Raw genomic sequence first — 13,109 nt, forward strand, 5'->3', positions numbered from 1 at the left:
AAATATCTCAATAGTAAATCTAATTATAGAATTATTTATTTATATTTTACGTAGATTGAAGACGAAGAAAAGAAAAGAATACAAGATATAAAAGATCTGGAGAAACAACATGCAATGGAAGAATTGCAAAAGTGGAAAGAAAAACAGCAAGTTTGTAATTTATCATATATAATTTTATTTTATTACTTAAATTGTATTTCTAGTTAGAAAAATTTAACCTATATTCATGTTATGTAGTTTATGATATGCAATATTTTATTAGTTGTACCTTTCAATGAATTCCTTTAAAAATAAACATTAAATTTTTTCAACATTGAAAGGTAGTATTTTTGTAATAATATACATTCTTCTTCTTCTTCTTCTTCTTCTTCTTCTTCTTCTTCTTATTATTATTATTATTATTATTATTATTATGATATTATGATATTATTATTGTCGGCTCACTAGGAGTTCTCACATAGGTCATCATCATTTATTACTCATTAATAGTAACTGGTGTTGTTATCTGGAATCTGCCCCACTATCACTCAAGAATCGTATTCAAACTTCAAAATTAGCTATCCACATTAAAAATATGTTGCGAATAATTTCTTCAATCTTCTTGGTTTTAATCAGCTTGACAGCAGAGTTCTTAGTGGATGCATCAATTAGGTGTAAAATCCAGCATTGGTTGTGTCTTTTAAGTCCATACATACAGTGTCATTAAACCGGTTTTCAAGAGCCAATCCCACCACCGGATAAAGAGGGGAGGGGGTCTTCTAAGCCTTAAACAAACTGAACACACATTACAGACATCCTTAATAAAAGCCAGAAACTCCTTATCATGAAAGGTCCTACTACTTCTCACCAATGATACCAATTTCTCTTTTGATGCATGAGCAAACTGTGTATGTAATTTCTTAGCCTTCATTCTTTTCTCCATTCTAGAACATTTTTTAAAGGTTCACAATGTAACACACAGTTTGGTGACTTTTCAGCCTGCAAAACCATATTTGTAAATGGAAGACTAAATGTCCAGAAGTTGTCTTTTGCAATTTTAAAATCTTATAGCTGTCTCTTTTAAAATCTAGTATCGTGCCAGCAGTTTTCATTGATTTATGATTTAGTAACACATTTTTGACAATGTCAGCCTCTACGTATACTCTGACACCTTTTACAGCTCCTATAGTTACAAGAAATTTAATTGCCTTTACCTCCTCTCTATCACCAAAACAAAATGTTCTGTTGTTTTCACTAACCACTTATCTCGGTCATTTAATGTACCAAAAAATACATTAAACCAATGTTCTCCAGTAATAGTTCGAGAACAGGCAGAATCAACACTGTCAATAGTGTCTCTTTTACAAGATTGGACATTTTTATATTAGAATCATTTATCAATGTTCAATAACAGGACTCGGAATTAATTAATGAGAGGTGTACATAGTTTGAATCCATAACAGTGTTAATATTTCTAGGACTAAAACGAGTACAATCTCTGGCAAGATTAGAACCACATTTCAAACAATGCATTGTGTGTCCGTTGATTTTGTTTTGTTTCCTCAATAGAATTTTTGTTCCCTTTTACTTCTGTTCCAATTGAAATTAAGAGTTTCAATTTCTTTCTTGATAACGCATTCCAATAAAAAAATATCAGAAAGCACTTTTTTTAAGTAGTTTTCATTGCTGCATAAGTTAAACTTCCACATGTTGTCCTCGCTAATTTTTCGTTTTCTTCCAATACATTCGTTACATTTAAAACGAAAAATGCTTGGACTCTTTCCGACAGAGAAATTCTGTATTTATGTAATTTCTGGTACAAGAATTCATAATGCACCAAAAAGTCGTTTATGTTTATTCCGTCAGTTCTTTTGTAAGAGTAAAATTCCTTGAATGACATGTATGCCATCATGTTTTCGTCCCTTAAGTATATCTTGTCCAACTCGTTCATACTTATTTTAAATCCGTCAGTTCAGCCGATATCTGTGGTGTCTAAGTGTTGAATTCATTCTCGTATGTTTTTTGGCAATAACAAAAATACTGCTGGGCCCTGTTTTTCCTTAGATAAATCCGTGAAGATAGACCATATATTTATGTTTTGCTTCCACTTGGCATACATTTCTTCTCTCAAGATAAATGGCTATTTCATAAATGGCACCATCTTTTTTTCAATTATGTTTCAACATAAGTTGAACAGCTATAATATCTGTCACACAAAAAAATTACACTCTGCTACCAATATTAGTTCACTTAGTACTTCCCATGATGTAGGATAAACATGTAGTACTGTTGGCCGGACGCCATATTGAATATCCACTTAAGACAAGGGGAGCCCCCGCCCTCCGTGGCACGGGGGACAAGATCAAAGTGTAGTATCTGTTCCGGCAGATACTGCAAGCTATGACTGGCTAGAACTGGCTATGACTGGCAAAGACCAGCTGTGGGGGCGGCCCCACATGCCTGACCTTTAACCAGCTCCCATTTCCCACCTCTCGGGAGCTGGTCCCCTTTTTCCCTTCCCCCTCCCTTCACTCCTCACATTAAAAATTGGCCTTGTGCCTAATTTGCTCGGTGGGGGAGCAAATAAATACCATCTGTTCCGGCAGATACTGCACTTAAGATAATTTGTACCAGTCAATGGAGGGGAAACCCTCTATACTGGGACAATTATTATTTTTGGTAACCAGAGTGACCCCTTTTAGGGGAGCTGGTTTTTACCTCACATTAAAAACGGCCTTGTGCCTAATTTGCTCAGTGGGGGAGCAAATAAATACCATCTGTTCCGGCAGATGCTGCAAGCTATGACTAGCTATGACTAGCAAAGACCGGATGTGGGGGCAACCCCACATGCCTGACCATTAACCAGCTCCCATTTCCTACCTCTCGGGAGCTGGTCACCTTTTTCCCTTCCCCCTCCCTTCACTCCTCACATTAAAAATCGGCCTTGTGCCTAATTTGCTCGGTGGAGGAGCAAATAAATACCATCTGTTCCGGCAGATACTGCAAGCAAAGACCATATGTGGGGGAAACCCCACATATAAGACCTTGGTCAATGTAGGGGCAACCCTTCATACCAATTGTCACTATCCAGCTCCCCTACTCCCCGGGGAGTTGGTCCCCATTTCCCCTTCACTCCTCACATTAAAAATCGGCCTTGTGCCTAATTTGCTCGGTGGGGGAGCAAATAAATACCATCTGTTCCGGCAGATACTGCAAGCTATGACTATCAAAGACCACATGTGGGGGCAACCCCACATGCCTGACCATTAACCAGCTGCCATTTCCCACCTCTCGGGAGCTGATCCCCTTTTTCCCTTCCCCCTCCCTTCACTCCTCACATTAAAAATCCGCCTTGTGCCTAATTTGCTCGGTGGGGGAGCAAATAAATACCATCTGTTCCGGCAGATGCTGCAAGCAAAGACTAGCCATGACTAGCAAAGACCATATGTGGGGGTAATCCCACATATCTGAACTTGGTCAAGGTAGGGATCACCCTACGACCACAGTTACTATCCAGCTCCCATTTCCCACCTCTCGGGAGCAGGATCCCTCTTTCCCTCCCCCCTCCCTCTCTCTCCACATTAAAAAACGGCCTTGTGCCTAATTTGCTCAGTGGGGAAGCAAATAAATACCATCCACTTAAGACAAGGGACATAAGTAAATATATGAAAGAAGGCCACCAAGTTCGCTAAATCCAACTTTAACAGAGTGAACCTCTTGAGGACTCAGTAATTGCTTTTTTACATGCCAGTAGTTGAATTAAAACCATAATCTTCAATACTATCAGAGATTTTCTGGTCACACTACATGCAATTAAACGTGATGCACAAAGAGATGAATTTATTAGTGCTACAAAACAAAATAAAGACTAACAAATACAGTTTTTTTTTTCTGTATGATGATGCCCAATACAGTGAGAGGGTTGTCATATCAAAAGCATTACAAAAAATAATAGTGAAAGATTTCACTCGGGAATAAACAGAATGAAGCGCCCCATGCATAGTTACATATACTGGCTGAAGATGGATAAAGACATAAAAAACATATCAACTCATGTAAGGATTGTGCTTTGACAGCAAAGGCACCCACCATCACTTTTAAGTCATGGCCCAAAACAGAACAATTTTGGTATAGAGTTCACATAGATTTTGCAGGATCACTACATAATTGTGGTGGACAGCTACATAATATGGTGTGGAGTGCTCAGATATAAGAGGGTAGTTATTAATTTCCTCCATTAATTATTTGCCTGGTTTGGAGTTATTGACTGTAAGTGAAAACATGACTCAATTTATGTCCACGGAATGTTTATGTTCAAGGAATTCTGTGAGACTTTCCAAATTAAACGTGTCACAACTCCCCTGTATCACCATTAATCAAACAGCCAGGAAGGACACATCGTCGACACTTTAAAATGAGCATTCAAAAAAGCATGTAGCACACCTACAGAAACAGCACTGCAACAGTTTCTACAGATCTATAGGATCATACCTAACCATAATACACCATCAGCAGTATACTCAGCAAAGTCTTAGTTCCTGTGAAAAATAAGACCCATATTTGAAAAACTGTTGCTAAAGCAAACAAAATTGAGAAGGACGTCTATTGTACCCAAGAAACGCTATGACTCAGGAGAAAAATTTTCTACAAAAATTAAAAAAACAACACACCTTTCTAGGTACTGGGCACAGTAGACAAAAGAATCATAAATATGGTGTACATCATTCAAAGTCTTAAATTCATGGATAAAAGACACCTTAATCAAATAAGAAAATGTCTGTTGGATGATCCTACCTCAAAAAGAAGAAGAGGCCATTGAGATGATATGTGACACCTTCAACATCGAACCACCCCAAGCAGCTCCAGAACACCACTGATCAGGAAGGAAAAGGAAGTTCATGGATCCTTTAACTATCGATCCAAAAAGGAAAAAGTACTAGTACCTCTTGTAGAGTAAAGGCTTGGAAGTGGGGTGTTATGGGGACTTACCCATTCACTCATAATGGACTCTTCTAATCACTATAAAAACTCTGAGTCTTATACTCTTGTGATAAATTATCATGACCAATGTGAGACTACAGACTGTCTAACTGCACAATTATGAAATACAATTTTTCTGGGTATTCACTTTCGTGTGCAATATATTCTTTTCTACCTAAGCCTTTTTTTTAATTTTTTTTTTTTACATTTTCACCCCAAACAAGGCACATTGCCACTTTGGGCTACTATCAGGGGCAGCAACTACAGGGGCACTATGTTGGGATTTGGGCAGCAAGATGTCGGTTCACGTTGCACTTGAACTTCTGCATGTCAGTACAGTTAGGGAAGCAGGAACCTGGAATGGGATTCCAGAGTCTAGCGGTTCTGGGGAAGAAACTACTGGAGTAGAAAGATCTTTTACATCTAGGGATCTCTACTGTGTGGGGGTGGGATTTAGCTGCCTGTTGGGTTTGTCGAGGGTGTCTACGTCGTGGGGGCACAAGTGTCTACAGTTCGTCAGAGCATTCACCATTAAAATACTTGTAGAACAGGCAGAGGGATGCAACGTTTCGTCGATGGGACAGAGGCTGAAGCTTGGATGCCAGTTCAGGGCCTATCAGATTGGCGACTCTTTTTTGAACCTTGTCTAGGAGCGAGAGACTAGTAGCAGATGCACCAGCCCAAATGTGACAACAATATTCCATACATGGGCGAATGGTGGCCTTATAGAGGTACAGGATACTTTCAGGTGTCAGTAGTTTTCTAGCACGGTAGAGAGAGCCTACCTTTTTCGCAGCAGCCCTGGCAATGTTTTCAATATAATCGTTTCAACTCATGTTTCCTGTGAACATTAGGCCAAGCGGTTTGAAAGATGTACTCTCAGACAGGGAGTCACTGGCTATTGCTATTGGTGGCAGAGAAGGTTTCTTGTAATCATTGAAGGAAACCAGTTTAGTCTTGGCAGCATTAAATGTGACCATCCATTTGACCATCCATTTATGTCCCCATTCCACTACAGATTGGAGGTCATCCTCTAGTGTTTTTGCCATTTCTTTAGATATGTGTTCACTTGTTTTCCTGTCATGCTTGTTATAGAGTGTAGTGTCATCAGCATATATACCCATCTTCATTCAAGTCTTTATAACCCTTTCCTCCACAACAACAACAACAACAACAATTATTATTATTATTATTATTATTATTATTATTATTATTATTATATAGACATATTATTATGAATATAAGGTTTTAAATTTTATTTTTAAATGCTTTTTTGAGCTTAGATTTTTGCCTAAACAAATTCGTCAATTTTATTCACAAGAAGAGAAGCTTTATAAAAAGAAATTAAAAAAAACTTGTTCATGTGTTGCATATTTCTTGGCAGACATTTTGAATTGAAACATAAATATGCATTATCAGGTGCAATTGCTTATCTGGAATGATTGACAGAGAGATGACTTGAGGGTTAACTAAAACCCCAAAGAAAAAAGAGATGTTTAATTGGTTCACTTAAGGTATGGAATGTAGAAGAGAATGTAAATGAAATTCTGCTGCTGCCAGAATTTTAGATTAGCTAAATATAATGCAGAATTTTGAGAAATGGAGGAGAGTAAGATTCTCCATTCTCCTTAAAGATAATCCAAAATAAAATCCTAGTTAATAATTGAAGATAGATTTTTATTTTGTTAACAACAAGTAGTTGAAAAAAGAAAGGGTGTAGGCTAAAAGTCAGGCTAAAACATCTTCAGAAACCGGTTGATTCAGAATAGATAATTTATATGCTTGATATGCAGTTTCAGATCATATCACACCTGGCATATCAGTTCTGATAATTTGTTGATGAGGCTGAATATACTAGAGCTTGATGAACACTTGATCATGTTGATTATTTTCCTCTGGCCAAACTATGAGGAATGACTCTTGAATAAGAAAATGAAATGATAAGGATCTTAGGCAGTGGAATTTGAATGGAATCAATCCTCATGAGTGGAAAATGAGATTGCAGGCTTCCATGTTAGATCTCTGACCCTGGAAATAAGACAATATAATGGAAGAGGAAGGGAAGATTAGGAGGAGTATTTGTCACGTTTTTCTTTCTTCTGTGGTCTGCTGGGGTGGAAAGATCTATAATTTGGTAAGGTGTCTTCCTTCTTGTCATTATAACACCCAGCCTCCTTGCATGGATCTATTTAACTGTTTGTATCTGTTTGTCCCAGAGGATTTTATGATTTTTGTTTTCCAATACTTTGACCGATTTATGTTTAAATCATTTGTTTGAGTGTTCAAAATGCAATTGTTTGCATAGTTCCATTCCTCACTTTGTTGTGTCTGTCTAATATTGTTTGGGGGAAAGTTTACTGCATTCACTTATTATGTGGTTTCCCATTTTGTTTCTTTGTCCACAGAGTCTACATTTGCTATTTTCTTAGTTTTTGTCAATCAAAGCTTTCATATGTTTAATTTTGATCACATTGTTTTGTGTAGCTATTAGTAGTGACTCAGTTTCTCTGTTTAGGTGTTCTTTCAGTAGCTCAAGTCTTTTTGTGAGTCTCTGGTCTTGCCATTTTTATACATCATCCATGTACCTGTTTTTCTTTCTATTTTTCTGTTTTTGTCTCCTCTCTTGTCTCTCTGTTCTCTGTATTCCTAATTTTTGTAGTATCTCTTTTTGCGCTGATTAGCCTTTCAGTGTTTTACACAATGTATTTTTCTAATTCTTTTTGTGACATACATACAGTCTTTTATATTAATCAATCCTCTTTCTCTGTATTTTCTTTTCATGTAGAGTTGGTCAGTATCATCCTTTAAGTCTAATGCATTGTACATGGTTATTAGTTTCCCAGTATTCTAGTTTAGATTACTCAGTTCTTTTTTGGTCCAACCTATGTATAGTCCACCAGAGTATCTTACTAGTGATATTGCCAAGATGTTTATTGTTTTTATTAGGTTGCATAATTATATAATTTAGTTTCTAGGAGTATTTTGTTCTTGGTTATTCTTTTCTAATTTTCTCTTTCATTTCTGTTGATTTGATGTTGTCTGCTTCCAGAGCTTCCAATTATTTGTAGGTGTCATTTTAGCTTAGTATCCTCATCTCTTCTTGGTTGGGTGGTTTTATGCCCTTCACTACTTCTAGTTTTCCCCTCTCTCATCTCTAGTAGTGTGCACATTTCCATTCTGAATTCCATTTGTATGTCCTGACTGTTTATCAGCATTTCTAATACTTTTTTTTATTCAGGTAGTCCATACACATGAGGTTGTCTATTCTTTATTATGTATTAGTAAATTTATATTCAGTCTAACATTTCCTTAGTATGTTGTTAAGAGGCATCATGGTTATTATGAACAGTAATTATGACAGAAAGTCTCTTTGGAAGAGGATTATTATTATTATTATTATTATTATTATTATTATTATTATTATTATTATTTCTTCTTCTTCTTCTTCTTATTATTATTATTATTATTATTATCTATATATTAACACAAAAGTGTGTGTGTTCTTTTGTGTGTCACACTTACATCTGGGTCATTTAATTGTTATGTTCTCCTAATTTTTGTTATAAATAATTTTACCAATAATTCTTCAGAAGTTTTGGTTTCGGCTTCGAATATAGCTGGTAGCATTTAAATCATATATATTTTTTTTATAAATAATTTTATCAAGAATTCTTCATAAGTTTTGGTTTCAATTTCCATTATGGCTGAAGGAACTCAAGTTATATATATATATATATATATATATATATATATATTAGGGGAGGTCGATTTTTAACCTTTTCTAGAAAATCAAAAACTTCTACGCAGATTAAAGATTTATATATATATATATTATATATATATTTATATTTATATATATATATATTATAATTTATATATATATATTATAAGTTTTTATTTCGGTTTCGATTGAAGCTAATGCACCCAAGTCATATGGATATATTTTTTATTTTAAAATTGCAACTTTATAATATACTAGACTACCCATGACCCGTTGGGTCAGTATGTTATATTAGCTATGGAATTTATGTATGAGCGTGACACTTGTGATGTAAAGAAAATAGTTTTTTTGTGCCATAACAGAAACATTTCAATGAAAGTATATTAAAATGAAAAAAGAATATAGATAGATTTTGATGAGTCGTTCTGTTTATAATTGTTTATTTTTGAAAAAAAAAAACAAGAAAACTTACAGCCATTGAATTAGTGGTTTGCCATACTTATAGGTAAATGTGCACTGAACAGATACCATAATACTTAAAGTTAAATTCAAATTTTGATATATCTTTTAATTTAAACACAAAAAAAAAAACAATTGGAACACTGAAAACATACACAGTAAAACAATACGTTTTATTGCCATGTTGATTATTTATTTGTAACACAAATAAAAAAACATATTTTTGAGGTTATTTATTTATGTTGGTAGTGTAGAAGAAAATGTATGAATGTTTTTTAAGAAAGGTGTATTAAAAAATGGAGAATAAATTTTTAAAAAATTAAGGCGGTGAATAAATCACAGTTGTAAAATGCTCTTATGGTTGTCAACGGGTTAAAGTAGACTTGTTTGTAAGAAAATTGCGTTAAAATAACTTAAACGTAATACGGAAATGACCAATTTAAAAAAAATGTTGAAAGTATTAACAATTGTTTATTTGGATAATTTAAACACAAATAAAAAAAACAATTGGGACGCTGAAAACATACACAGTAAAACAATATGTTTTATTGTCATGTTGATTATTTGTTTATGTACGCATGCGCAACTGGAGTCGTAAACCAGATGTTGGGTTACAACACCTGCTACAAGGTCATTTGAGTTTTATAATTATATAGATAAAAATTGATAGAACATTAACTCTATAATAATATATACGAAATTTGCAAGAATTAAAGTATCATATTTAAGCATACTTTATAACCGGGCTTTGCCGGGCGTTTCTGCTAGCTTAGATAAATACTTTTACAGTTTTAACTAAAAAGCTACAATAATATCAGACCATCTCCATTTACACTGAACATCTACAGAATGCCAACATCAATATATTACATATAATTGAGTCCCCTGTGGAATTTCCACAGGTCCTGCTAGTTATTATTATTATTATTATTATTATTATTATTATTATTATTATTATTATTATATAAAAATATTATTATTCTTTATCATTCTTATAAAAGAGACATGATTTTAGAATCTAATTTGTATACATGTTTGTTGTGTGTACAAATATGTGTAAGTAAATTAGTTGATGACACTTTCAAAACGAGACATACTTTCTCTATGGTCTGAAGAGACCAACTATGTAAATTAGATAGCACCACTGAAAAACATAAGTCTCTATTTCTTTAAATGCTCACAGAGACATTAAGAAACTGTTATGGCTTGTAATAAGCCACAAAGAAAACAGAACAACGGAATAGAGTTTAAACAATGTATTACTTGAACAACAACGTAAAAAGGTTACAACTGAAAAGAGTAGGAAACGTCACCGAGCAGGCGAGGGTCGCTCTGGTGTTTAATCCACACCTGGGATCAAAAGGTTTATAGTTTATATAATGGATAGAACAGTCCATTAAGAGGGTGATTCCCCCACAACACCCTCCCCCCTCCCAAGCTGATTTCTGCGGTTGTAAAAATCAGTATTTCTTCCTTTTGGAGCAGACCACCAAGGGGTCTGTGCGCTTCCTTTTTCTGCTGGAGCGTCTCAGTTCTGACATCCCTTTTGGAGGGTCTATGTCAAAACAGTCATACACAGTTTTAGTCGCCTCACTGCCGTCCTGCAGTGGTTCTTCTTGATCCTTGTAGAAGCATTTCCTGATTTAGTTCAGGTGCCTCTTATGTTGGAACTTTGGGCCCTGAATGATGTATGTAACATGGCTGATTCTTCGTAAGATCCTGCCCTGTTCCCAAAAATAAACATCATTTCTAAAATGTCTAAAATACATGTTATCTCCGCTGTTAAACCGTTTCGTTGGCATTGTAGAGGTTGTGTTGTGTACTATGTGTTTGGATAGCAGTTTATCAAATACGGATTATATTTTCCGTTCAAACATGATTTCTGCTGGGGATCCTGCATCTGGTTTGTTTGGATTTCTTGTGATTCTGTAAACCTGCAGAAACTGCTTAAGGGCCTTTTCTGTCGGTGTACCGGACGCCTTTTTAATGCCCCTTTAACCGTATCGATGAAACGTTCGGCCTGGCCATTGCTTCTGGCGTGCCGTAATATGCTTGACTTTATATGTCTCGCAGAATTCTCTGAACTCTGTCGAGGTGAACTGTGTAATGTTGTCGCTTACCAGACAGTCTAAAACCCCAAACCGAGCAAACAATTCCAATAAAAAATTTGTCCTTGTTGCCGTGGTCGGTTTTTTGCATCTTAGTACCTCTGGCCATTTCGAGTAAGAGTCAACTACTATCAGGTAGTAAAAATCCTCCACAGGTCCCGCATAATCAATGTGGATACTCGACCATTGTTGTTCAGCCTTAGGCCAAGGTTTATATGTTATCGGTTCAAGCGGTTCCATTTTGGCAGGAATCAGTCTCGATAGACCGTCTGCATTGGCTAGTTGAGGGAAGAAATTGAATTGTAAAATTATAGTTCAGCAGAATAGTTCCCCATCTTAATAGTCGGTTCGCAGTGAATGTTGGAAGTCCTTTTTTTGATCCAAAAATGGATATCAACGGCTTATGGTCGGTTTGTAGAAAAAAATGTCTTCCGTACAAGAACCGATGGAATTTTGAAACTGCAAATATAATTCTTAGGGCCTCTTTCTCGATCTGAGAATAATTCTTTTCCGCTGGAAAGAGAGTCCGCGATGCAAAAGCAATAGGCTGTTTCGAGCCATCCGGCATTCGATGTAGCATGCACGCCCCGACGCCATATTGACTAGCGTCACTAGCTACTATTATGTCCAGCTGTGGGTTGAAATGCGCTAGGAACAGTTTTGAAGTCAGGATTCTTTTTATTTCTTGAAATGATGTCTGGCAATCTTCTGTCCACTCCCAAGCCTTATCCTTTTTCAGCAATTCATTAAGTGGTGTGCACAATTTGTGCATATTTGGGATGAACCCCTGGTAATAATTTGCCAAACCTAAAAAACTCTGCAATTGAGTTGTGTTTACTGGTGCCGGCATTTCTTTAATAGTGGTCGCCCTATCTGGGTCTGGGCGTCTGCCATCTTTATCGATTATTTGACCCAGGTATTTAATTATTTGTAAAAAGAACTCACATTTATCTGCTTTGATCTTAAATCCATAATCGTGTATTCGACTGAATACTTGTCTCATATGTTTTTCATGTTCCTCCCTGCTTTTTCTCACTATGATAATGTCATCAAGATATGCGATTGCAGTATCCAAGGCAGACAGCATAGTATCCATTACTTGCTGGAATATTGCGGGTGCCACCTTGATACCAAACGCGAGTCTTTCGTATCTGTACAAACCCCCGATGAGTGTTAATACGGAGGAGGTTAGTGCTTTGGTCATTTACCGGAATCTGTAGGTAAGCGTCGCTTAGGTCGATCTTAGAAAAAAACTTGCCGCCATTTAATTTTGTGAACACTTCTTCTGGACTAGGTAATGGATAGTGAAAATCTTCTAAAGACTCGTTGAGTCTGGTCGCAAAGTCGGCGCAAACGTGAATTTCCCCGGACCTTTTCTTTATGTAAACTACCGGAGCAGCCCACTCACTATATTCAATTTTAGTCATTATACCGATGATTTCTAATCTGTCTAGTTCCTGAAGGGAAGCGAACGGGACATTACGTTTCTTTTTAAACACCGGTTGTGTGCCAGGTTTCAACTTAAAATCTACGGCCATTTTTGTACATCTCCCCAGGCCAGGAGTAAATACGTTTGTGAATTCTTTTTTAAAACAAGTTATAAGTTTCTCCGTTTCTGCTGGGCGGGTATTTATTTTCTTGCAGAATGTGGATATAGGAAAATCCCAGAGACGAAACTCCTCCATGCTGTCAGAACCGAACAGGTTCTCACTATCTTTTAGCACATACAATCTTAGTTTTTATGTTTTCCCCCATAAAGTGACGTTTGTAATTAATTCACCTTCAAAATGAATTTTTGTACCATTAACGGCTGTCACCGTTCTGTTAGTTTTTAACAGTCAGCTTTCATAATATTTTCCACG

General features: G+C 36.0%; 1 protein-coding gene across 2 annotated transcripts in view; it reads left to right on the forward strand.

The window, feature by feature from the left end:
• The window catches only part of LOC145276908 (dynein axonemal assembly factor 4-like), a 92,118-nt gene that overhangs the window by 30,507 nt on the left and 48,502 nt on the right, over positions 1-13,109 (forward strand). For both annotated transcript variants that reach the window (XR_013868050.1, XM_080128371.1), the window contains exon 4: positions 55-150. Coding sequence is in view for 1 of the 2 variants with exons in the window: in XM_080128371.1 (XP_079984497.1) it covers positions 55-150 (96 nt within the window). In the remaining variant the exon portion in view is untranslated. The remainder of the gene's footprint in view (positions 1-54; positions 151-13,109) is intronic.

The sequence above is a fragment of the Euprymna scolopes genome, chromosome 5, assembly GCF_053919585.1.
Source record: "Euprymna scolopes isolate OS-2025 chromosome 5, ASM5391958v1, whole genome shotgun sequence".
Lineage (NCBI taxonomy): Eukaryota > Metazoa > Mollusca > Cephalopoda > Sepiida > Sepiolidae > Euprymna > Euprymna scolopes.